The following is a 27,061-nucleotide window of genomic DNA, read 5'->3' on the forward strand; positions in this document are numbered from 1 at the left end:
TCAGCCTCGTTGTCTGGCTGTGAACTCTCACCCCAGCTGCTTGGGAAATGTCATACAGGCAGAGGCCCGTGCTGCAGTAGGGGGGCGTAATAGGAGGAAAAATAACATTTTTTTTACTGCTCTCACTGCATCTTTTATTCGCGTCTCTGCCGTGCAAGTGCCACATCCCGCTACCAGCAGCCACCGCCGCCGATAACTAACCGCAGTCTCAATGCTTATTTCGCATTAGGGCTCAAATAAAAAAAATCCGTGCCAGACATGTGAGTAGCAAACCATCGCTGTCGTTTTCCACGTATGTGTTCGCGCTATTGTGTCCTCGCACCAACAAGAACAAATGGTCATTGAAGCGTGTGCTTGTGTGTTTGGTGTCAGTGTGCTGCTTTGGTGGTTGCATGGCCGGGGCTCTGTGCACGCTGATGGGGCAGATGAAGCTTCGCTGTCGGCTTGTTTTGGGAGTGGGGGGGTGGGGGGGCTCTGCGTCGGCTCGGCTAATTGAGCAAAAAAAAAAAAAGACAGTGATTTTTAGCTGTAAATAGCTCAGAGGGAGAGAAAGCCTATTGAGCCGGCGGCTGTGTGATGCAGCGCTCTTTAGCCTGCTCGGGTGGATTGAAGGGAGCTGTGGTGTTTGGAGTGCAGCTTGGTGTCTCCAGTCAGATGTGCAGGCCCAGGTTGGAGCACACATAATGCGGCGGTGTTGATGTGAGATGTGTGTTTGTAGTCTGAGTGAGGCGCACGCTGATGCAGATGTGTGAACGTAGGAGGTGGATTTTGGTGTCAGATCTGAAGGACAGCTTTGTCTGTTTAGATTAAATAATCCTGTTTTTTTATGTGTAGTGATGCACAGCTGGAATGTTGTATCTACGTTGCGTTCATCATTTATAACTTTACATAATGAATACTGTACTTTATGAAATCAGTGTAACATTCTTTAAGTATTTTGTGTTGTTTCAAATAAAGAAAATAAATTGCATGGTAATTTAAAATCTCATTGCATTAAGGTTGTATTGATGCAGTATTAAGCAGCTAATATAGATAGTTGCAGTTCACAGACTCAAACAGTCTTCAGTGTCATTACAACTTTGTCTTTACATAAGTCAAATGATAAATAGTATTTTTTAAGTTATTTTCTTGTGTTTAAGTGAATATAGACAGATGCCTATAATGTCCAATGTGATTGATTTTTTTTCTATTTTTGTAAAAATATTTAGACATTTTTGCCTTTATTTTGATACCATCCATCAGACAGGAAATGAGCGGAGAAAGAGGAAAGTTGATATGCAACAGGTTCAGCATTTCACATCCTTTAGCTACCATTCGTTTATTTTTAAAACTAAACCTGATTGTCTGTTGTGTTTTCAGGGGGAAGAACGTTAATCTTCTCTTGAAGATGTCCGTCCAGCAAACTAACTGGCTTGTGATGTCGTTGCCCAGTAGAAGATCCTGGGATTGAGCCGTGAATCCCTTTACACTGATGGACTGGACTGAGTAAGATGTTTTTCTGTGAATGCTTTCATGCTTTCTGATGTCCAGTTGTTAGGAGTTGTGATAGGTGTTCATGGCCTCCTCTGTTACAGGTTTCAGCTAGCCTGCTGAAGCTATGGGGAGCTGTTGGAGCTGTCTGTACAGAGACCCCATCCGAGACAACCATCTCACCAAATTTAAGGTCTGTGATGTACAAGCATTTTTAAATGAGACACGTTTTCAGTGCATGCTTGTAATAATGGCACTGCTGCTTTAGTTGTATCCTAATTTACTGCTGTGCAACAAGGCTGTCCCAATTATACAGTTTCTTCAGGTGTGTCCATTTATCTCAGATTTAGTTGCATCCTAAGATTCCATCTGGCAGTTCACTTCATTTTTTAAAAACGTTTTAAAATACAGTAGACTCCTTATTAGAACACAGCTTATTTGTTTGTGCTTTTGATTGCCATTTTCCCCTTTGTACTAGGTCACCAATGTGGATGATGAGGGCAACGAGCTGGGCTCTGGGATCATGGAGCTCACCCAGACGGAGCTCATTCTTCACACACGCAAGAGAGACGCCATCCGGTGGCCATATCTCTGCTTGCGGCGCTACGGCTATGACTCCAACCTGTTTTCTTTTGAGAGCGGCCGGCGATGTCAGACTGGGCAGGGTAGGCGAAAACCGGTCTGGCCCTTGGTTCAACTTGTGTAGGCATTGGTGTTTATGTATGCAGTTATGTATATGTGGTGTTTAAATAACCAGGCTTTGTTGACAGCTCATGCCTATAGTGTCTTATCAGTTTGTTTTTATTGTGCAAGTGACCATGCTATCATTTTGCTTGTTTGATTAGGAATCTTTGCATTCAAGTGTTCCCGTGCAGAAGAGATCTTCAATCTCCTCCAGGAGCTGATGCAATGTAACAGCATCAACGTGGTGGAGGAGTCAATGATGATGAGTCGCAGTGGCCACACACCAGAAATGGAGATGTCTCGCACACCACAGACTCCCAACAGTGAGTCACAAAAGGAGACAAGAGTTGTTTTTATAATTATACACTTGATATGAGATTAATTGTACAACTTGCATGCAGCAGTGCTGCAATATCTTAGCAGACGTTTTATTAATAGATGCTGGTTGGAGTGAGTCAGAGATTCAAAGGTGTCCAGACAGCACCTGGATCAGTGTAAATACAGAAAGGGTACAAGTTACTACATTGCTGGCAATTTCTGCATTTTTATAGACATAAAACATAAAAAGATAAATTTCATAATTAACAGTGAAGACGGGTTTATTATTTTTTTAACAAGCGTGCTAATGCAGTAAAAAAATATTAACTTCCATACAGACTGTTCAGAACATACTTTTCCGTTCTGGTGCCGGCACACATTAACCTTCGCTTTCTCTCCTTGTCTTCACATCGTCATAAATGTTTTCAGCTCCAGCATTTCCTGTCCAAGCTTTTCCCAATGGTTACCCTGGTTATCCAATCAGAGGTGACTCCTCCCAGCCCTCTCTTGGTGATGATCATGGACACAGCCTTATGGGTTTGGAAGACCAGGTAAGACCTGTCCATGCATTTTATAGTTTGCCTCATCTATGCAAGGTCACAACTTGAACCTGTTTATTTTTTTCTGTAACAGACCCACACCTATGTAAATACTGTGAGTATGGAGGGAGATCTCTCTATGCGTCACTGTGTACACTCTCTGCCTGAGGTTCGGCCCAGCACTTTCCCTGAAACAACACGGGGAGCCATGCCCGTCGGGGGCCAAGGAAATCCACAGCCCAACCTGCGGTGTTGTCCCCTTGAGGAGCATAAAGATCCTCAGGTGTTTCTACAGCCGTCCTCGCAGGAGGTCAAATTCAGGCTGGGTCCCACTCCGGCACAGCGCCATCTGATGGAGAGAGAGAGGGAGAGGCACGGGCACAATCCTCACAACCTTCAGCCAGTAGAGGGTGCAGCAGGCTCAGAGACGGAAGGAGACGAGCCGTCGATGCACCTGTGCAACTCTCATTCCTATCACCATTTCCATCACCACCGGCACTCAGGCCACGAGCACCCAGATGGCTGCCAGAGCAGTGAGCTCACATACGAGAACATCAATGGCCTGCGGAATGCCCGCAAGCAGCGTCTGAGTCCCAGCAGTGTGTCGCAGTCTGTGGGTTCAAGCAGCAGCAGCAGCACTGGAGACAGTCATTCCCATTCCATCCTGCACTCACATACCCACGGCCCATCATCTCTGCCCCCACAGGGCTACGGCTGTGAGAGGGGCATGGGTGGAGGTCACCGTCGGACAGCTCTGCTTAATTATGAGAACCTGCCCTCTCTGCCCCCGGTGTGGGAGTATAGCGCCCTGCAGCGTGATGATGAGCAAGAAGAGGAGGAGGATGATCAGGATGAGGAGGAATATGAGGAAGAAGAGGAGGACTTTGATGAGTATGAATTCTCAGAAGGCCCTGGGACACCCAATGGGTATCACCAGGACAGCCGGGGCATCCACAGAGATGCCCTGCAGAACTATGTCAACACAGAGCAGGTCCAGCCTTCACGGCTTCGACACGCCTGCCCGCCGCATCCCCGGCCGTGTCAGCCGGACAGAGGGGGGAGAATATTTAGCTTTGATATCCGCAGACGATCGCGGTCAGGGGTTGGAGGCTGTGAGCACGGTCACATGCCTCCATCACGGCAGCTGAATTACATCCAGGTGGACCTGGAGGGAGAAGCTCCCTGCCAGTCCCTCAGCGGGGGTGCCCAGACCCAGCCACAGCACCAGCGCCTACCACCCAAAAAATGTGGTCCGCAGGCACCCCGGCGCAGTGAATGCTACGCAGTCATTGACCTGAAGAAGACCGCTGCCATGTCCAACCTGCAGAAAGCTCTGCCCAGGGATGATGGGACTTCCAGAAAGACTCGCCACAACAGCACAGACCTGCCTCTCTAAGCGGTATTTGAACTGAAGAGGAACAATGAAGACAGATGAAGGCTTATCCTCATCTTAGCACACTGGACCCTTCACTGTCATCCATCCATTCAACTGTCGGGCTGACTAATACAGTACAGGTACCTAATTAGAAACTTACTGAAACCTATCTGTGCATCGAAAAGGAAACGAGAAATCTCTGAGGAGAATTTGCCATTTTATTCTGTGTTATTTATCAGATATTTGGTGTAAAGCTAACATGAGAAATCTGCAGTTTTTACTGCAAATCCTGTGTGCTGGATATATGGATATTTATATATAAGCATAACGTCTCATATATATGTGTATATATATATATATATATATATATGTGTATATATATATATATATATATATATATATATATATATGTGTGTATATATATATATATATATATGTGTGTATATATATATATATATATGTGTGTATATATATATATATATATATATATATATATGTGTGTATATATATATATATGTATATATATATATGTGTGTGTATATATATATATGTGTGTATATATATATATATATATATATATATATATATATATATATATATATATATATATATATATATATATATATATGTATGTATTTTTATGTATATATGTGACTTTATGCTTAGCCATGACTGAGAAGAGGGCTCTGTTTTCAGTGGAAGTAGTCATTGCCCTGCTGTATTAGCAAATTTTAACTCTGCAAACCATGTACACTCAAAAATCTTATGCTCCTATCATTTTCTTACATCATATCCATGAGGGTTTTTTTTTTCAATATATATTGAGTGTCAGAGATGTGACCCTCATTTCAGAGGAGTAGCTGTGGAAGGAAGGTTAATGGTTCCTCCCAGATACTGGCCGATGTTCATACCTCATCACAAGCACTTAAGTCTAATGTCGTGGCTAGTAGAAGAGACCATTATTTGTTACTGTATGCCTAAAGAGCATTTTGCACACAATCCTATGGAATTGTATTTTATCATATTATTTAAATTTTATCTGGCTGAAAAAAAAAAGATATTGGGAGAATTATGCTAAACTGGTAAAAGTAGCACACATGGATTACATGAGCTCTGGCTCCCTCCTACCAACATGCAGCAATCAAAAAAGTAGCATATCATTCTCAGTCACGCCCCCTGCATGTCCTCCCTCACCTGCAGGGTGCATTCATGCTTGTCACATTGCACTTTTGACCCTGGGCCACTGAAATGTTCTGTCACTATACTCCTGCACCAACTGGAGCCACAGGTTGTCCTTTTACCAAAAGAAAACACAAGGGGGCCAAATATTTCATGGACATTCTTAGTCAGCAATGTAGATAGGGTTTATTTTAATGTTTCTGACCGGGGAGACACCGATAACCTCAAATAGTGGCATTAAGCTATAACCTCACATAAAATGTGCTGAATCTATAATTTGTGCTGAATCTATAATATTATACATCAGGTGTGAATGGTCTGTTTTTAAAGGGTAATCAAGTCATTCAGTGGGAGATTTTTTGTGAGGCTATTTATCAACCTTCTTAGTCAGATATTTATTTATTTATTTCATTTTTTTAATTTATTCATTCTTTTTTTAAAAATTGTAATAATTTTTTTAGTCCAGTTGGTAATATGGAGACCAAAGTTTCACCTCAAATTATCACTGGACTCTGGTGTATTACTGTTATAACTGTGCTTAATTATATTTAAGAAAAAAAAAGACTGTATTTATATTAAGTGCCAAAACTTTAATTGCAAACTGTATGATGAGTAAAATCAAACGTGCCATTAGGATCCGTAAAAGACTCATGGACAGAAAGGCATAAGATGATGACAGTCGGAAAATCCAGCTTTTTAAGGAAAATACAGACAAAAAATAATAAAAACTGCACATTCCACCTCATCCACATCGACAGCCATTTCGGAGGGAGATATAAGAATAGTAATGTTGTAGTCTGATAATCACTGTTAGGGTGGTTTTATGCTGCTACGTGTACATACTAACAGTAGCCCATTAGCTACAGGTACTTGTCAAAAATGAAAAATGATGTGATGTCAGATCTTTTATCATATTGTTAATAGAAGTAGCATTATTGTGTTCTTCTTCTGAGATTATTTCTGAGCAGTTAAAAAATTTCACATTATAGAGGATGTTTCATTTGGCCAAAACTTCATTATAAGGAGATTCTTTTTCGTCTGTCTGGTTAGAGGAGAAATGGAAGCACAGGCCCACTGATGCCTCATCTTTTTTCTTTTTTTTTTTTTAGCTGATTATGGAAGCCCTTGTATAGGGTTTTACACGCAGATGCATTGTGGTATTTAGCTGAAGTTGATCTTTTGATTTATGTGAGACATAAATATAAAATCTCAACTTTTGACAAGATTGTTTTAATTCTGTGCAACGTAATTAAAAATCATAAATCATAATATAAATTACGGAATGAGTTTATAAAACCCAAGATAGCATTGTTTCTGAGTCCAAAATTGTGTATTTCAGTTGTCATAAATGATTAAAAAAAACTATAAAATGAACATTATTTTTCCTCAGCATGAGGTTTCTGTACTACTTAAACCTCCAGTTAGTTCAAAATGACAAAATTCTCAAATAAATTAATTAAGTATTAATATAGTACCAATTATGCGAATTAGTTCAGCAATTCACCACGGAGGCTTCAAATAACCCAAAAATCAAAGGTTGATTGCTTGTGTTTTTTGTCCTCGCTGCCTGACTTGTAGCTGACAGCTCTGACTGACCTTGCAAAAGTCATCATCATGATATGTTGGAGGGATGTTTACATTTTTGCAATAATAGGTGAACTATTGTTTTTGTCAATCTAAATCAGACCAATATGTGAAGTGTGAAATTTAACTAGTAGTCTATAGAGCTGTGGGCTTAATGTATTTAATCACCTGTTCTTCTGTGAATCGACAGTCTTTTTTTTATGATTTCAAGTATGATTTTTACTTTTCATCCTTCATGGAGCAAATTTAACTATGAAAGTACACACAAAAAAACAAAAAACAAAAAAAAAAAGTCAATGCCTGTTCTCTTGATAATCAGTTGACTCATGTTAACAGTGCCATACAGTAGGTGACCATTGCCAATATTTAAATTAAATTTTATTGTATGACATTTTTCAAAGAAGTGGCGATGTTCCATTCAGGAATCAGCAAGTGGTTCATCTAATCTCTCAGAATAGTGTTACATGTGGTTTTATGGTCATTTTAAAAAGAATCCATGTTGAAATGTGTTAACTATATTTGTTGTAATACAGTAACCTCATTAAGTTATTACAGCGTCATTACCAGCTGCTCTGTGTTTGCTGATCATTAATCAAAATAAGGAAATACATTAAGTAATTGTTTACCACAACATTCAGCTCCAGAGCAAAAATGTGATCTCAGTGCACTCTGGTTCAAAACGAGTGCAGTTCTCACCTCATTAATCATTGTGATAGGCTTGGTGTTGATGCTATCTGAAGCATTTCATTTTCATAACCTTCAGTGTTTATGCTCGAGGCGTGATCCACACACAGGTGTCAAAGAGGTTGTTAAGCACCACTTATGGGTATGATTGGTTCAGCTGGTGTAATCTGCAGGGCGAGTAGCCACAAGTCCAGATAACGACTACTGTCATTAAGTTCTCCAAACTGAATTTACTGAAGGAGTTGTTTAACAAAAGGGCTTGCTTTGTGTTTACTGTACGGACATGAGCATAATATCTTGTTCATTTACATGAAATTTATCATTGTGCCTTTCATTTTCAAGCTTGAGAAACATTTTCACTGCTGGTTATGAGAGCAGCCTGTTAAAAGTGGTTTCACACTTGAGGTTGTGTTGCAGTTTCAACATGATGTTTTACATCACAGTGTATGTAAGATGATGTCTGTCAAAAGTTTGACTACACTACATCCCAGCAAGTTAACTTAGCTTAGCATAGAGACTGACTTCAGGGTGAAGCAGCTAGCCTGGTTGTTTTCCACAAGATAACAGAAAGTACATGTAAAAAGTTGTGTGATTTTTATTGGAAGTTAGAGTGACAACTGTTGCCAAGCAACCAGCAGAAACCTGACAGAGCTCCTACCTGTTGCCACAATAGTCCAAAACACAGACCCCCTGTAAACGTCAATGAGCATTTATTGTGTTAATTAAAAAGTAAATTTACAGGTCCAGGCTATCTGTTTCACTTATTTCTAGTGTTTGTGTAAGCTAACAGCTTTATAGCTGTACTGAGTGAACCAGAGAGTTAATGATCTACCGTTAACAATGGAGAATAGGCATATTTCCAAAATATACAACTATTCCTTTAAGTTTAAGAAATCCAACCAGATTTTTTTTTCTGAGACAGAACATCATCTTAACATAACACACTCTGTGACTGAAAAGGTGCGATGATCAGTATGTTTGTGTAGCATACATTGTTATTAAATATGAGTAAAGATTAGTGTTTGTCAGGTAATGCTGAACTCCATCTGATTTCTCATCAGCTGCCATTTCTTCTCATAGTGCTGAAGAATGTGGAAATAAACTTCTTTGCAGAGATTTGCTTTTTTTATATTTGTGTACTTTTCTTATTTTTGAAAAACCAAAAAACACACACACACACATTATAAAAATATAGTGAGAACAGGAAGAAAAGGCCAGCAGCAGAAGTCCTCATCAGTGATTTTCATCATCATCAGTGGTTTTGTATCATTTCCACTTGAATGTCTCCAGATCATCATAATCTTAAATGAACTTATTGTAAAACCTCAACTTCCTGTCCATCATGAGACAGATCTGTCAAAACAGTGAGAGCATCGGAAAACTGTAATATCTCATATTATTACTGTTTTTCTTCTTTTTTATCCAGGTTGTTTTTTTTTTGTCTGGATGTAATCGCCACCAGAGGGTGATATACGTGTACGGGTTTGAGCTGTACATCTTTTTTTGTGACTGAGGTGTGTATTTACACGCAGGTTGGCCTAACTTTGTGACTATTATATATGAAATTATGAATGGAATGAGTGCCAAATATGCTTGAGCATGACATAATCTGGGACCTACTGGGAGCTGCAGGTACTCTCTGACTCACCATTGCGTGAGACTTGAGTGACTCACAGACTCTACTTGTGATATGAATGCACAGCTGAAGGTTTAACCATGCTCAGTATTTTTCCCAGGAGAATTATGGGGGAATTTTTTTTGTCTCAGTTTGAAACAGTTTCTTTAGATATTTGTTGTATGTTTCTGTGTCCACCCATGGCTTCTAAATAAGTATGCAGTGATGGTCTTATCATGCTGCCATTATTATTATAAAAAAGGGAAAAAAAATGATTTAATTCATTTTGTTGGGACTGTCAGACATTTTCATTCTTAAAATCATTCCACACAGATTTGCGTCCTCTTCAAACCCTCAAAAACAAAGTGAGCTTGACATCTGGTGAATAATTTTATCCATTATAGTGTGGATTTGTCAAAAAAAATGTAAAAGTTAATGTAATGCTAATATCAAAATTAAAATGAAGCTATGAAAATATCTTATTGCGCACTACACAGTGTCGGTTATTTTATTCTTGAGGTTTCATGTCTCAATAAATGCATTGACCAAACAAAGCTTTTTTCTCTCTCCAGGATCTTGTGCCTCTTATATAGCATGTACAATTTTTACCATTACAGCATTTACAAGATATTTTTTAAGGTATTCCTAGAATATTTTTATAAAATATACCAAAATGGGCTGCTCAATAATCAGAACAGTACAGATGTAGACAAAAAAATAAATCTTTTTTTTTAAAGTAATAATTAATCAGGTAAACACAGCTTACATTAATGCATTTGGGGCTGTTGACGATCAAACATGATTGCTCGTGGAGGTTTCAAGGTTTTGTTTGCTCTGGTCCATTTATTGTTTTCTGAGGAAACACAGGAGACAGACGTGAAACTGACCTGTTTTAAATGTGTGTTATTCAGTACTCAAAGAGTTGTGTTGATGATCTTTCACCCTCCGGCCCAGCAGATGAGAAATGGTGCCATGTCTGAGGGATGTCTGTGCCCTGAGGAAACAGAGTGATGTGTGAGCACCATTCCAACACGTACACCTGTCTGTAGCTCGACAACCTGCCCAAGGTTTACCAGAAAGTAAATAGTGATTTGATTCAAAAACTTTTTTTTTTGCAGCTGAATATGAATCTCCTTTGAGCATGTTTTCAGTGTCTGCCTGTGTCTAAACAGTTTTAATAATCTGATGTACAGAGAGCATGGTCCTTGTTAGCTCTAGAGATTTACAACCAACTGTAAATATATGCCTTAAATAGTAGCTGTCTTGTCTTGTGTTTGTATGTCTGTCTTGTTTTAAGGTGATTGGATTATTGTAACAAAAGAGAACCCTCACAAATAAAGCAGAGCTTTTATTGTTTCTACTCTACTTTGGCTCAGTAAACGCTGAATAATTCATTTTCATTCATTTTACACAGGTTGATGCACAATGCCTGCACACTGTCACCCACCCCAACATAAAATCCCTACATACTTCCACTTCTGTCCATTTGATGTGCTCTAGATACTTTGAGATAAATGTCCGCTTTTAACATGCTGATGTTTGGCAGACAAAACCACATTCACCACCTAATGTTAGCATGTCAGCCTGCTATGCATGCATGCATGTGAAGATCATGCTTTTCTGGTTTATGTTCGTTTAATAAAAAAAACATGTTATACTTATGTTGAAATTGCACCAAAGCTGTGCTAAAAAGTGTACACAGACGGGCCTTATGTGTCAGGGTTCAGTGACAAGGTTAGGACACAAGTGCAGGACAGGAGCGGTTCACAGTCAACAAGTCTTTATTTTCTCCAGGCAGAGTCAAAAACAAAGATAATTCCTGAACTTGGAGTTAATTCAGAAGTACAAGTTCTTCATGGGCTGGCTTTACTAAGAATTCAAGGCAAACACAGAAGTTCTTCATGGCTTGGGTTAACTAAGAGTTCAAGGTAAAAACAGAAGTTCTTCATAGCATGGATTTCAAGGTAGTAGAAAAACAAAGAAGGATTTACCAGACAAAAGGACAAAAGACGTAAAGGCTGGCAAGACGTGAGGCGACGTGAACCCACGAAGACACAGAACACACTGACACTGCGTGAAGGGAAGACACACAAGATATACAGAGGATCAGGGAAGACAATGAGACACAGGTGTCTGTTCTCTCTCACACATTTCTGTTGTGCTGTTGGCAGTTAGCTTGGTTACAGCAGGTTGTTACTTAGATTGTTAGAAGCTACACAGACAATTGATTGACAGCTCAGCCCTGATCTGAGACCAGCCACAGTTCACACTCAGCACTTGTTGCAGTGTGAGATCTGTACCTCTGTATACCACCACTTTGAATTTGAAATGAAAAACTGAGGATGTGAGTGAAGACTTTATGTTTTAATCCAAGGGTTTTGATAAAAATGTGGCATTAACCATTCAGGAATTATTGCCTAAATTTCACATACACGCACACACACAAACCCTCTTTTTAAACCTCATTTTAAAAGTCCCAGTGAACACCTGCCTAATGCAAATCTAACTCTGAACCAGCTTCTGGAATTTTATTTGCTTATTTACATGGAGTAACAAGGGAAGAGGCCACATCTGGCCATGCACCTGCTCGTCTGCCATTTTGCTCCGTTATATTTCCACCAAAAAATATGTGTGTGTATTGAAAATTGGCTATCATTCTTAAATGGTTAATGCCACACTTTTGTCAAATCCCTTAAATTAAAACAGAGTCCACTGAATAACCTGCTTTGTGCTAATGCTCGGCTCAGGTCATCTGAGCCATTCATTTCACCACAGAAAGTGAAGAATTTGCATTATCCAGGTTACCATCAATCTAAGCTGTCCTCACAGATTTATCAACAGACTGGGTGAGTGATGCTAATTTTATAATGTATTTTCACGCATTGCAAGTCATGCAAAGCAAAACACCTCATTTGATTGTGAGACGGATTATGTTTATTTATGATTTATGTGTTTTCTATTGTTTTTCTACAATACTGATTTTTTTATGTATTTATTTATTACACAAAAAGATCATTTGAAGAATTATGTCTGTCCACACCTTCTGTCTGTAGTATAATAAGAAATGGAAGATAAGATTAACTTCACTGATCCCTGAACTACCATATTTTAATGTCATAGTTGCATAAGAAGTACAGTAAAGTTGGTGACTAAATAGTCATAAAATACAAAAGAGGAAACAGTGCAGTTCATAACAGAAAGGCCATCTGTCATAAGTGGTAAAAAAATAATAACACAAATAAATATAAATATGACAATAAAGATGCACTTCTGCTGGTAAGATAAGAGCTAATAACATACAATAGTTCATTAATAGCAAATGACTGTAGTATTATGGACCTAATTATTGGTAATGTTCACATGATTTATGACACAAAGCTACAAATTCCCTGTTGGCATCTAACCCAAGCCTGATGGCTCAGCTGCTTTGGTTTAGTTGTTAGCAACTGTGCTAATCTTGACGACTCAACAACCTGTCTCAGTGGAAATATACAGCAAGGAAATATTATTGACTTGAACCTTTGTCAGAGCCCTGCACTTTTTTTCCAAGTCAGACTGCACAATGACCAGCGCAAGCAGACAATAATGAGATCATAGAGGAGGTACAGGAAACCATAGCTACTTTGTTTCTCACTGGTGCTCTGCTCATGACATGTTGTTTAGAGATCCTGCCGTGCTCCCAGCTGAGAGGAATACTGATCAGTTTGCTGTTGCTGGAAGCAGCTCAGGGGAGGGGGCATTGTGATGGATGGGTAAGTGTTTACAATGTTGTTGTTTTTTGCACAGAAGTGCAAAATGCACCTCTAAAATAGGTTGCAGCCTTCTGTTATACACTTGCTAGTGAAAGCTTTCCATTCATGATAATCCTGAAAGCTTATTCAAGTTCATTGAATAAGTAAATAAACCTTATGAGCAGTGCCAAATGATCAGCTGAGAAGTTTTGTCTGTGTGCAGAGCCCAAAGTTTGACAGTGTTTGTCCTATAAATGTGGTAGAGGTGGAACAACATTTCAAGTCAGGTTTCATTTTATCTGTAAGTAATCAGCTGGCATTTCTAAAAATGTCAAGGGATTTCCTTAAAGGAAACTGTGCCGAAGAGGCAGACAGACAAGAAAACAGTCTGGTGAAGAAGACTCAGCTGTTGGACCGTGGCCAGTGGGCAAACAAGTTGGAGTTCCTCCTGGCTGTAGCAGGAACCCTGGTTGGGCTGGGAAACCTCTGGAGGTTCCCCTATTTGTGCTACAAAAATGGAGGAGGTAAGCAGGATTTCCATGAAGTCACATAGTACTCAATTAACTGCACCTAAAATGTATGTAAGATGATAAATCTTAAGTTTGCAGTTTTAACAACTTTTTACAACCTTTCCCTAGGATGACAGAGAGCTCAATGCACTGCATAAGAAAACTACAGCAAATGAATAAAACACTGCGAAAAAATAAATCATGCCACAAGTAGATATCTTTTGTGACTTTTTAAGTTATTGGAGTCTGCTACTAGTGGTGGTGCTAAAACGTTGTTTTATGTTGACATCTTGGTTCAGCTTTTTGTTAATTAACAGACTGCCAATTTATATAATGTCATTAAGATTAAGAATACCTTTATTAGTACCACAATGGGGAAATTGCGTTTTTGCAACAGCAGATACACAGCAAAGGATAAGTTAGGAAAGATATATACATGATGAATAAACTACCAATAAAAAAAAAATAAAGAAACAGTTTACATATTAACAGTTATTGCACAGATGAGTGGAGGTAGAAAAAAACTGTACATGTCATGTCATGTTTGTGATGTTTCTCTTAGGGGCATTTCTGATTCCATATGTCCTGTTTTTGCTCTCCTGTGGCATCCCAATGTTCCTCCTGGAGACGGCTATGGGACAGTTTACATCTCAGGGATGTATCACCTGCTGGAGGTACTTCTGCCCCTTGTTTGAAGGTCAGTGGTTAGAAGTGTAAAGACCACCCTTTACTACCACAATCTGCACAGTTGTAAAAATAGGAACTTGTAAAGGAATTGTGCCACAAACTGAAATGCACATAAGAACAATATACCTCAGTCTTAGTTTACTAAAGAACAAAGAGGCACCTGTTATTTAAAAAGCTGCTCACAAACTGTAGCTGCCTATTCTCACACCTGGGAAACCTGACACTGTGCACTTAACTACTCGATATGACAGAATGTGTAATGCAAAGAAGACACTGAGAAGACTACAGACTATGAGACAGCACACACACATTGTTTTCCACTATATTGTGCTCTCAATAAAAAAATCTCCTCTACTACATCATGTGATGTATTGGAATACTTAGAGGTTAGTTCTAACATACAAAAATGCTGATGTTACCCTGATGGCCAGACACTGCCCTTCTTGTAATCATCTCTTCAAATGAAGCTCCCAGAATGGATGAGTGGACAGAGTGCGGGTTTCATAGCACACCAGTTTTTTTTCTTTGCTTACTAAAGAATGGTGGTTGTACGAACACATATTTGGTCTCCAAAATAAATTCTCTGAAAATAAATATCAGTTACTTAACTTGATCCAGACAGCCTTGCTATCTGGCAGGGTGGGAGAAAATCTACACACTGATATGTTGTTTAAAAACTATTGATCCTCCTGTCACAGCTGTTCTACCCAGCATAGCTCTGCTTCCAACCATATCAAACCTGTTTTTCATATGTGGTCCAATTATATTGAGAATAAAGTGGGTACATAAGCAATAGTACATAGTTGTTGACTTTGTAGCTAGTGGTCTCTAGTGGGTGTGTGCACCCTTAGACAATAAAATGTATATCATATGGACACTCCCTGATAAATACAGTATAATTTAGAAGCTGAATTTGAAGAGGCTTGTTGAAGAGATCTGTGCATTTGTTTAATTCGTCTTCAAAAGAATACAACTAAAAGTACACACAGCGGGAGCACAGACTACATAGTTCATGAACACCAGTTCTCTACAGGGAACGTCTCCAGAAATCACCTACAAAAATTTGCATTTTACACTTGTACAAACTTCTGAACAAAGGAAGGAATGTATAGTGGTATGTCTATGATCAAGTGTAATCATGACCATATGTCTCCTTTTTTTCCTGTGGTCTGTGTAAAGATGAGATGACCATGGGGTCACTGAATGGTCTGTATCCTGTGGATACCTTTATTGCTATGTTAAAACCATCTGTCTCCCAGGGTTCGAGAAGTCTGGTCCATATTTGTTCAGTAGCAGGAGCAGGAGCAGACAAACGGTAAAGTGTTCTGACTTTTGGCTTATGGTGTCCCATACTGTGAGGTAACATGCCACTCTGGAGTAAACCTTGAAGGACATAGAAGTGGCAAACCCAGGTGTATGTGTAGTAGAAAAAGGGTTTATTTTGAGCCTGACTGATTCTACGGACACATATTGTTTATGTGAAACTGCAGTCTGTTCTTGAAGAGCAGATCATTTGCTCTCTGCATTCATTGAATGGTCTGTGAAATAAGCTGTGTTTGGTTGCTGGTGTTTTTCACCTGTATTTCTCGGGTTTACTCATAATTATGTTCACAATCTGCTTCTGGTCTTTCTGGGTCTAACTGTGCACCCTCTGTTCTCAGTCACAAAACCCTGTGACAACATTCTCAACTGTTGAAGATTGAGTTCTTTGTGCTGATTTAATGAATAGAACTTGTCTTTGCCAATTGCTCTCAAGTGATCCTTTCCTGGGTTATTTTGTGGTCACATTTAAGTTCACACCGAGCCACCACAGGTGGGCTGTTGTATATCACATTAATAGTACAGATGTCTCTTTGGTTTACTATATGAGCTTCTAAGAAGTGGCCGTTAAAATGTTCTCAAGTGACAACCTGATTTATTTATTTCGGTTGGGTATTGCAGCATTTCATCTGCTATTTTAATGTTATGTTTAAGTCCAAGAGTTTAAACTAGACAAAAGGTATTTTTTTTCTGAGGACGTTTTGCCACTCCACCGAGTGATACCTGCTAGGAAGAGATGACAGGACAGAGTTGTAGGTGACAGTGTTAATTTTGGCAGCAATTTCTAATTTAGTTTTTATTTTAGTCTTGTGACTAAAATGTCATTTTATTTTAGTCACATATTAGTCATCAACATTTTTTAAGTTTTAGTCTAGTTTTAGTCGACTAAATATCAAAGAATTTTAGTCGACTAAATCTGCCGTGGATTTAGTCGACTAAAATTCTATGACATATATTTTTGATGAAATATGAATGAAATAATTAAGGTTTGAAGTGCAATAAAAACAGGCACAGCTTTAACTTGTGTAATTTGAAACAAACACCTCTTTATTTAATTGCTATGACCTAAGAACCAGTGAACAGTGAGCTGCTCTCCCTGAATACACTGTTCAGTCATGACCTTCTTCATGAATACTCCATAACTACAGCAAAATACTTCAGTGACAACTTAGAAACAGGTCGCATGCTGTAAAACCATCAGCGGTGTCTTAATTTATAGATTTTGTCACGTGTATCTTTGAGCGGAAGTTAAGATGACTCGTCTGCAAACGTCGCTTCACGTTTGTTGTGTTTTTACCGCTGATAGTCGCTCCACACGGTTTGAACCGTCCTGTTTGTCTTGACATCAAACGTGTCCGTGTGTGTGTTCTTCTCCTGTTTTGTGTTGCCATGCATGAGTACGCCTTCTTCCAGCATCGCGGGGTAACGTCCTTACACAGAGAGATCACTTCTGATTGGCTCTCTGCCGCCGTCTCCTGATTCGTCCCTCCCTTCCACAAACAAAATTTGCTCTGATTGGATCTCGTCTCAATCAATAATTTCGTCTCGTTTTTATTCATTGACGAAAGTGTCAATACATTTCGTGTTCATTTTTGGCACCGTGCGTTAGTTTTTATTTAGTTATCGTCTATGACGAAAATGATTCGTCAACAAAATTAACACTGGTAGGTGAGAGCTGATGTCTCATCCCTCCTCCTCTGTTCAGAGACGGCTTTTACAATTTTACATAGATGGCTTCTTTTACTCCTCTTTCAAACCATCTGTCCTCTCTGTCTATGATGTGTACATTTTTATCCCCAAAGGAGTGACCTTGTCTTTAAAGTATAGATGAACTGCTCAATCTGAGGAACCTGAGGAGGTTGCTCTCCTGTGCTGTGCCATTCGTTTGTGTTTCACCAATATAAAGCTCAAAGCATGCCTCACTACACTGCATAGACTAAATTGTTCTGTCTTTCTCTGGGAGTTTTGTCCTCTGGATGAACCAGTTTGTGTACTGGAATCTGATGTCTGTTAAAAATTCTTCTGATTCTGATTCTGTTTTTTTCTGTGTGATTGGTCGTGTTCTGGTTGGGCTGTCTGCTGTTGTTTCTTTTTGCCCACTTTCACCAGGGCCCAGTTTTGGTAGCATACATGTTGTGAGAGCTGTTTTTACTTGTTTTTGCTCTTTAGTTCTTCCTCCTGTCTTTGTGGGTATTGTAGGGACCAGATGACACCCAGCTGATGCTGCAGTCGGTGATGTGAGTCAAAGAGTAGATACTGGTCTGTATGGGTTTGTTTCCTGTACACCTCAATACTGACACTACTGTCTGGTTCAGTGTTCACAAGACAGTCCTGAAAAGCCTAAACTGTTGTCTCTGACATCCTCCCGGGGGAACTGGATGTTTTTGTCCACTGCTTCACTTGTTTTGATCTTCATCATCATCGACAAATTTGAACCAGTGGGACAGAGCAGTCCCTGGGATATATGTGACAGAATTAGTACGGCTTACAATGAGCCTAAGATGAACTCCATCTTTGTGTATTTTAGGGAGTCCATCGATACATAAAGTGGCCTCTCCTGGGTACAGTTACCCTTAGTTAGAAACTGCATTTCACCTATGATTAACACTAATCTATATTGACCATACCTTGTCTGTCTCCTCAGGGATTGGTTATGCGACCCAGGTAGTGATTGCATATGCTGCTGTGTCATACATCGTCATTCAGGCATGGGCCTTCTTCTACCTCTTCTCATCCTTCAGAGCTGAGGTTCCATGGGCCAGCTGCAGGAACTCCTGGAACACAGGTACATATCATAGACTGTAAATACAGATGGACAAACCTCAGAACAGACAGGTTTCCAGTAGACCAATTTTGAAACTTGGTGTGGTAGTTCTGGTCATCACCAGCAGTGCTCTGAGAAAGCATTCTCCTGTCGCTCAGATGGGTCATGAACACAGTTACACACATTAAGCCATGATTTAATAAAAATGAGTAAATTGTATTTAAAAAAAAGCAGCCACTGTGCAGTTGTGAACTAAAAAACTATCTACAGAGACAAAAAACCGACATGTTTATTTCTGCTGTGGCATTTTACACATAGGTCTATAGGGACTGAGTTGGCTGTTTTGTCACTCTGCTGAATGATTGTGATTGTTAAATGACTAACAGCAGTTAGGCTTCATTTAGTATTAAGTGGAGGGTTTGAATTTCAATAGCATACAGAAATGTATTACTGTTATCTGCTGTTTCTTTTTCAGAGACTTGTGTTGAGTTTGATAAAACAAACGCATCATTCAACTGGACAGCAGGTGCAAATGCAACAACACCTGCAACAGAATTCTGGGAGTAAGTGTAATATACACTTGTCTTCTTCTATAAATAGATTCCCACACTGATCACCAATCAGCTGCAGGGGAAGTTTCTCAGGTGGAAAAGAACTGTATTCATTTTCAATTGAAAAGCTGATCAACCAGATCATTGATCAACCAGATATAAAAGCAGACATAAAAGCTATTTGTATGAAGGTACTATAGAAAAACCTCTACTAATTGTATTCACCTGAGTGTTCACAAGGCATGACAAAACCATATGATAGCATAGTAACATTGTTTTTCTGTATCATAATAGCCTTTTTTATTTTTCTGTAATTACTGGAACAAAATTCTCTGTGTTCTTGCTTTAGTAAGACTTTTTTGTTGTTTTTTTCTTTAGGAGACGAGTACTGGGTATATCTCAAGGGATTGAGGAGATTGGTAGCCTGAGGTGGGATTTGGCTTTGTGTCTCTTACTGGCATGGATTCTGTGCTACTTCTGTGTTTGGAAAGGAGTGAGATCCACTGGAAAGGTAGAATTACTAGTCTTGTTTTCGGGTCTTATACAGGGGATTGAAAATAATTATGTGAATTAAGAGTTCCCTTACTATGTCATGGTAATCACATTACTTGTATCCTCTGGTAGGGAAGTATACTGTATTTCTCCCCTCATGTACAAAGTGTTTTTGGTAGTAACACCAAACTGCATGCTGATTAGATTAGTTTAAAAGCCACATGAAAGGTTATTATATAATGCCACAGATGACAAAACATGACACATAACATGTTAGGAAACACAATGAACAGTCATAAACATGTCAAGGCAATGCTGTGCGGTGACCAAAATAAAATCATTGTTTGAAATATGGTGAACAATAAAAATGTTTTCTTCAAACAATGTAAAAATTCCATGTGATATATAATTTAGTTGTTCTTTATCAGAATCAGAATCAGAAATTCTTTATTGATCCCAGGGGGAAATTGCTATTTATCTTTGCTTTCTGTTGACAGGTAGTTTACTTTACAGCCACTTTTCCCTATGTGATGTTGGTGGTTCTGTTGGCTCGTGGACTCACTTTACCAGGAGCTATGGATGGCATAACTTTCTACCTTTATCCCGACCCCTCCAGGTTGGTGGACCCTCAAGTAAGTAATGATTCCAAAACAGTTATAGGCATAGCATCAATGCCCACAAAAGCTATGGGCTTGTTCACCTCCTGAGGAAGCCCAAACACTTCTTTCTTTAATTAATACAACATTTAGCTTTTGATGTTTGACATTATTCATGCCAGAGTGTTGGAATGTGCTCAGGTTTGGATGGATGCAGGCGCACAAGTTCTTTTCTCATTTGGGATTTGTCAGGGGAGTTTGACAGCTCTGGGCAGTTACAATCAATACAACAATGATTGTTACAAGTAAGTGCTCTCTGCTTGGATTTGGTTTTAAAAAGATTGAAATGCTAATGCTATTATGTTCAGTTGTAGCTGAAAATTATTTTAAGAGTGTTATGTTTGTGTCAATGTGGTACTTTTACTGCTGCCAGTAGGAGGAACATTGTGTTTATTCTATAGAATTTTTTTTTCACTTTGTTACTTATATACTTGATGTTTTTTGTTTGTCTTCTCAGGGACACATTTGTTCTGTGTTTGGTGAATGGTGGGTCCAGTTTTGTAGCTGGCTTTGCAATCTTTTCTGTTTTGGGCTTTATGTCCTATGAGCAAGGACTGCCCATATCTGAAGTGGCTGCTTCTGGTAAGAACATTACTTCACTAAATGTCAGTGACATGTAATGTTATGCACATTATCTAAGAAAACTGTGAAGCAGATGGGGGATGGTTGTACGGATAGAGTTAGCTTAGTTGAGAATTTCCTACTGTTTTTTACCATTTTGTTGATACAATCTTTACAATTAGTACTGCATAGAAAATGTGTGGTTTGTGGTTGCTGGAGGAAGGGGCTTCTGTGTATTTTACCCTTAGACATCTGAGTCTGAGTTACACTATAGTAAAACATAAACACTGGTGTTAAACTACTAAATATGTTCCTATGCAGGACCTGGCTTGGCCTTTATTGCCTATCCACGTGCAGTAGCCATGATGCCTCTACCTCAGTTATGGGCCATATGCTTCTTCATTATGGTCATCTTGTTGGGGGCTGATACACAGGTAATTGCATTCACATTTACAAAGATTTACTTGGAAACCTTTATTGCTTTTTACTGAAAGTATCTGATTTGTGTGCGTATGTCTGGCAGTTTGTGAGTCTGGAGTGTTTGATGACATCAGTCACAGATATGTTCCCCTCCGTGTTTCGAAGGGCGTATCGTCGAGAATTGCTGCTACTTTGTCTCTGTTCTGTTTGTTTCTTTCTCGGTCTCCTACTTGTCACCGAGGTGAGAGCTCCAATTGGCTTCTGTTTGTTATTTGTGCAGTCTGTTAATTATCAATAACAGTTACATATAATCTGTACTGAAGCATACCTTAAAAGCATTGTTGTTTGCATGTTTTTTCATGTTTAATATGCTGTAACAACCACCCCTCTCTTTATCCCCAGGGAGGCTTGTACTTCCTTCAACTCTTTGATCATTATGTTTGCAGTGGCAACAATCTTCTCCTTCTTTCAGTGTGTCAGTCAATAGCCATAGGATGGATATATGGTAAGTCATTAGGAAAAAGGGTCAAATTACCTGTATGTAATACTTTGGCTAATAAAACAATCCAGATCTGGTTATGCTACATTAGGGACAAATACACCTAAGACCATTTAAATTTTGTATGTAACTATGACTGTACCAAAGTACAAGGTTCATTTAGTGGATAGCCATAAGGTCAACATGCTTTGCGGTGTACAGATCTGAATTAAAACTTTAAAAAATGTGATTGTAACCACACGCAGAGTAGAGTTTATCTGTCTGTGAGTAATTGTGGACACATCATTTTATGGTATTTTTGTTTTGATGAATTTAAAATTGAGCTCAACCTCAAAAATATATTTACAGTGGTGAATGATTTTTTTTTTAAATAAAGAAAATGACTGGCATTTACATAGCTACTGCCCTCCTGTGGTCATCAAAATCATTCTTGCTTGTTAGATTATTACTATCATTATTATCATTATTAACAGTCCTGACACAAGTACATACTAAATAAGACTGGCTCCTTTGTACCAGCAGATTTACTTTTAAAACAATTTGTTTACAGTGTCTAAAGCAACACAGCTCTTTGAGTTTTATTAATTGCCTGATTCAAATACATTTACACAAAAAACATTTACGCTAAAAATATGTATATTTAAACAAAGTATATACGCTTGATTATACCCAAGGTATGTGAATGCAAAAACACAAACGCAAACAGAAGAAAATAATCTCAGCCTCCCCTTAATTCTTATGCATTATTTAACACTGAAATTTGTTCCCACCATCACATGTTTGACCTCATTTAAGCTTGATGGACATCAGATCCTTTTGAGGGGGGTTTGGTCTCTTTGGCACTCCGTCTGGCACTGAATGTGAATGAGTACAAAAGATCTAAGAGTGCTCTAGACATTCACTTTAAGAAAACACATCCATCACACTGCCCTGCTTGTCAACTGCCCCTTAAATACTACCTAACAAGGTAGATAGGGGGAGAAAATGATTTGATATGTGAACTATTAGTATCAATGGATAGTTTGTATACGATATCTGATATTCATTTTGATATCTGATATTAAAAACCCCAGTGTCAGAAAGGTCGAGTGCGTTCACACATTTACAGGAATCAAGAACAAGCACACAGTAACTTTAAGATAGTATTAAAGCAGGGAGTTGTGATTCCTTTTTGGCAAGGAGAACCAGTTTTTAGGATTATTCTGCATTTACTGCTGACATTTTAATCATAACCCTTAATCCCCAACGACTTTTACTGCTGTTTTTGTTATCTATGCATGACTTGAAATTATTTAAAACAGATGACTTGTTTTCCTACAATCTCATAAGGTGCAGATCGTCTCTATGATAACATTGAAGACATGATTGGCTATCGTCCATGGCCTGTAATGAAGATTTGCTGGCTTTATATAACCCCTGCAGTCTGTCTGGTAAGCAATGTAGATTTTTGAACAAAATGTTTCAGATTTATGCCTTCAAACCAAAACAACAACAGACAGTTGATTAATAAAAGACAGTTTCATAGCCTGGTGTTTATGGCAATCTTTGTGAGAATAAGTGCAAGCAATATTTCACAGACAAGGCTCATTACCATGGTATACAAAGGGTCTGTCTTTTTAACCCAAACAATGCTCTATCTATAAATGAAACCAAACCCTAACTGCAAACACACCACAAATAGTAGAAAAGGTAGAACAAGGACAACAAGTCAGGTCAGGTAGTCACAAGTGATATATAAGGTAGTTAGCAATAGCAAACTACTTGCAGTCAATGTTCAATTTTAACTCACCCTAATGTCACCTCAACACTGACAAATGCATCATCCTTGATCCCTCCTCATCTAACAGCACAATCACATTTATCAAAATGTAGACACCAGTCAAACCACATATGAATTACATGATTTGGTTTCATTGTTGCTTTCAGGGCACCTTCATCTTTTCAGTGGTGAAATACAAGCCTCTTAAGTTCAACAAAACATACATCTATCCAACCTGGGCATACGCTTTGGGCTGGTGCCTTGGACTGTTCTGTGTTTTGCTGGTTCCTCTGTGGATCATCTTTAAAGTTACTCAGATGAAAGGGACTCTATGGCAGGTAGGTACTCAGTCCTATGTTATCATGGCTTCAAATCAATTTAGAATAAACCAACAATGGTACTCAGTGTGTCATACGTACATTTAAGAAGGCAAAAAAATGAGTGCAGTGGGAATAATACTGTGTGTGTTAGCATCTGCATTTTGACCCAGTTGGCTGCCTGAAAGTCTGTAATAACAAATTGTATTCAAATAAGTGTGTCAATTTGACTGTCCTTTAGTGCCCAGGTTAGAATTTAACAGCACTATCCACAGTCAAATTGACACACTTATTTGAATACAATTTGTTATCATGTGATTTAACAGTGTTACTTTGATCGAGCACTACAAATACTAGTAGTCACATTCTGAAAAATGATGTTAGGTGACTACTCGGTGCTCACAAATCTGCCTGTGAGAACATATATACCGCAACAAATTCAACAACCATCAGACTCAAAAGCCTGCTGAGAGACAGCACCATGCCTGACAAAGATACTCAACTTGACACTAATGACCCTTTACAAAACGTGAGAAGTTAGAGGTTACATGCCAAGCTTTTCTCTGCAGACTCTGCTTAAGTGCTACAGGCTTTTTCCCACAACTATATTTAAAATCATCTCTTCCTCTTGATTTCTGCATTTTTCAGTCAAATCTATAATTTACAAATTGTTAGATAATACTTAAAAAGTCCTCAAATCCAAACTTTACTATTAATCTTAAAATATTTGAATCAGCTTCATTTTAGTTACAAACACTTTAAACATTAACTCATACAGTTCAGCATTCTCATTGGTCTTCTCATTGAGGTCAGTGTGGCTTGTGGATCAAAAACATGATCCTAAAAAACACTGCGTTGGCCAACCAAACAGAAAAAAATTTCTGGTAGATTACGCTAAGCTTAATTATACTGGTGCTGCCCATGAAAGCCAGAGAGGGCAAAATCTACCATTAAAGTTGCCTGGCTGACAGGCAAGGCAAAGACAGGTCAAAAGACAGAAGAAAGTTAATGTAGTTCAGACAGTGTCTTTTAATAAGCATACAAGAGTAATGAAAAGTCAGGGGATCAATGAAGTTATTACAAGTCATCCTGGGGGATGACCGTTTCATTAGTAAAAACCTTTTTAAGTTCAGTGTGGCGCTAGAGCAAAACTCATGGGATCAAGCAGGAGCTTGAAATATTCTTCCCTCACTGCTTCTAACTATTACATGTTGCAAAACTGTTGCTGCTGGCTGATTCTGGAAAGCCACAGTTTCTTCTAATGTAAAATGGACTCTGTTTTTTCAGAACCTCAGGCAGCTCTGCCGACCTGAAAACAAGATGCACAGCACTGCAAAGCAACCAGAGCAGTGCCCTTTGAACCCAGACAACACACTAATGCCTGCTGCAAATGAATATAAGGGAAATGGTGGAACTGAGCTGGAGATGCAAGCGTGAAGACTTTTGATAATGTTTTAAACGAGCAGTGTGTAGGATTTAGCGGCTATTAGTGGTGAGGTAGTAAACTGCAGCCAACTCTTGTGTGTAAAGTGTAAAAGAACCTGATGCCAGTATCTATTTCCTGAATGATTTTGTTACTTTAAATATTTAGAAACCCTAGTGTTACAGGGAACAGTAGTGTAGGTGCATGAATATATAATATACAATCCTGACACTGCAGATATTTTTGAGAAAAAGAAACTGCTTGTGTTAGTAATTATGGCCATGTTCTACCTAACAACAAATGACAGTTTATTAATAGGCTTTGACTTGTCGCCAGTAAAAAACGGGCAACTTCAGCCTCACTCTGTAAACATCATCCCATTGTATAGTTGTATATTTGCTGCACATCTGAAAACAAGCATTTTGCACTTGCTAAGAGGCAGGGTTAAGGTTCTGTCTAAGATTGTGGAAAACCAAAACAAAAGTTCATCTCTCAATTAGGGCGCTCTGTCTATATGCTAATGTAATTCTCAGTAATTCTTTGGTTAGCTTTCAGCAACAAAAAATGCTAGGTCAAATTTTAGTCCCATAACTACACCTTGGTTAGGTTTGGGAAACTATAAAACTATAACTATATATAACTATAAAATGAAGTCTATCAAAAAAAACATTAAAGGTAGGGTAGGAGATTTTGAAAACTCAGTGAGAGTCAGCCAGATTTGAAAAGTAAACACACACCCCTTTCTCTCAGAGCTCACCCGAAGCCATGCCTCCCAATCACATGGACGTGCATTACCTGAATGAGTGACAACCAGCCAATACTCCACGCAGGGTCGTCCCGGAGGATTGGCTGATGTTTTTAGTGTTTTATAGCTTCCACAGATGATTAATATTCTATTAATTGGTTGCTATCGGATTGTAAAAAGAAGTTACACAAAAAGTGCATCAGAATGAAATCTCCTACCCTACCTTTAAAGCAAATTTTCATTTCAGCAAAAATGGTTTAATGCACACAAGCACAAGAGGTTGCCAATACAATCATAGTTACTGTTTTGTCACTCATCAGAATAGATGATAACACCTTCTACTAGCTGCTCTCCTTAAATCAAAAAAATATGCCAGAGATACAACAAAGATTTAAACTCATTTGCTATCACATTTGCAACACAAAAAGTATGACACTTATGTGCCTTCTACCCAGTGCATCAGCGCTGAACCACAGTTGCCACTTCAGCATAAAAATCTACACGATTCTCTTTAGAGCCATTCTTTGTTCTGGCCATTCTAGGCTTCCACAGCAATATGGAAGAACAACATGTTGGACTGTCCTAGTAGCTGCAAGGAACTCGTTTTAATTTAAAAGTGATTATGCACAAAAGAAGATTAGGATTGTTTGACATGATCCACATAAATCCCGCACGAAGGTCCTTTAACTGCTGTTTTTTTTAAACTGCAGTTTTTAGAAGCTGAGCATATTAATAAATTATAATGAGCAATACAGTTGGATGACTTCTAGTATCGATCAGATCTCTAAGCTATACAATAACCTGAAGCCATGTGCCTGGACCTGGAATATAAACACAGTATTAAACTGACAGAATTTATTTGTTTAGTTTGTCAAAACTATTTTCATGACAAGCTAATCACACTAACTTTCAGTTCGTCACAGTCAGGATCAGAAAATGCCAATCTTGGCTGTCACTGTCCACTATAATACACTGTCAGCACAGATCTTTACACTGTCTTACCGACTAAGAATCAAACAATATAAAGGGGCAGCTGATACATTCTTTTAATGTGTAATGATTATTAATTATAATACTGTATAATCTATCAAATCTAATAGCTTTCAAAGGTTTAGATAGGCCAGTGTGAAGGCCACTGCTTCCAATGATGCTTAACATCTGTAATGTTGTTTTGACATG

General features: G+C 38.7%; 1 protein-coding gene across 1 annotated transcript; it reads left to right on the forward strand.

Moving 5' to 3' along the window:
- Positions 1–189: 189 nt before the first annotated feature.
- Positions 190–25,151, forward strand: LOC114435485 (sodium- and chloride-dependent GABA transporter 2-like). Its single transcript, XM_028405179.1, has 21 exons — positions 190–260; positions 1,360–1,485; positions 1,575–1,663; positions 1,949–2,135; positions 2,316–2,477; positions 2,902–3,023; positions 3,106–3,872; positions 13,582–13,703; positions 14,251–14,385; positions 18,340–18,480; positions 18,935–19,022; positions 19,389–19,521; positions 20,000–20,134; positions 20,300–20,403; positions 20,616–20,740; positions 21,041–21,153; positions 21,243–21,380; positions 21,542–21,644; positions 22,968–23,068; positions 23,565–23,735; positions 25,002–25,151. The coding sequence occupies exons 3-21, from the start codon at positions 1,598–1,600 to the stop codon at positions 25,149–25,151; spliced, it is 3,063 nt and encodes a 1,020-aa protein (XP_028260980.1). The 5' UTR covers positions 190–260; positions 1,360–1,485; positions 1,575–1,597.
- Positions 25,152–27,061: the final 1,910 nt, after the last annotated feature.

Source organism: Parambassis ranga, chromosome 5 (assembly GCF_900634625.1).
Source record: "Parambassis ranga chromosome 5, fParRan2.1, whole genome shotgun sequence".
NCBI classification, from domain to species: Eukaryota; Metazoa; Chordata; class Actinopteri; family Ambassidae; genus Parambassis; species Parambassis ranga.

Excerpts from the sequence above, each read along its gene's own strand:
- LOC114435485 (XM_028405179.1), top strand. The coding sequence starts at position 1,598 with ATGGGGAGCTGTTGGAGCTGTCTGTACAGAGACCCCATCCGAGACAAC. Across the intron at positions 2,478-2,901 it reads CACACCACAGACTCCCAACA|CTCCAGCATTTCCTGTCCAA; the intron begins GTGAGTCACAAA and ends AAATGTTTTCAG. Across the intron at positions 14,386-18,339 it reads CTTCTGCCCCTTGTTTGAAG|GGATTGGTTATGCGACCCAG; the intron begins GTCAGTGGTTAG and ends CTGTCTCCTCAG.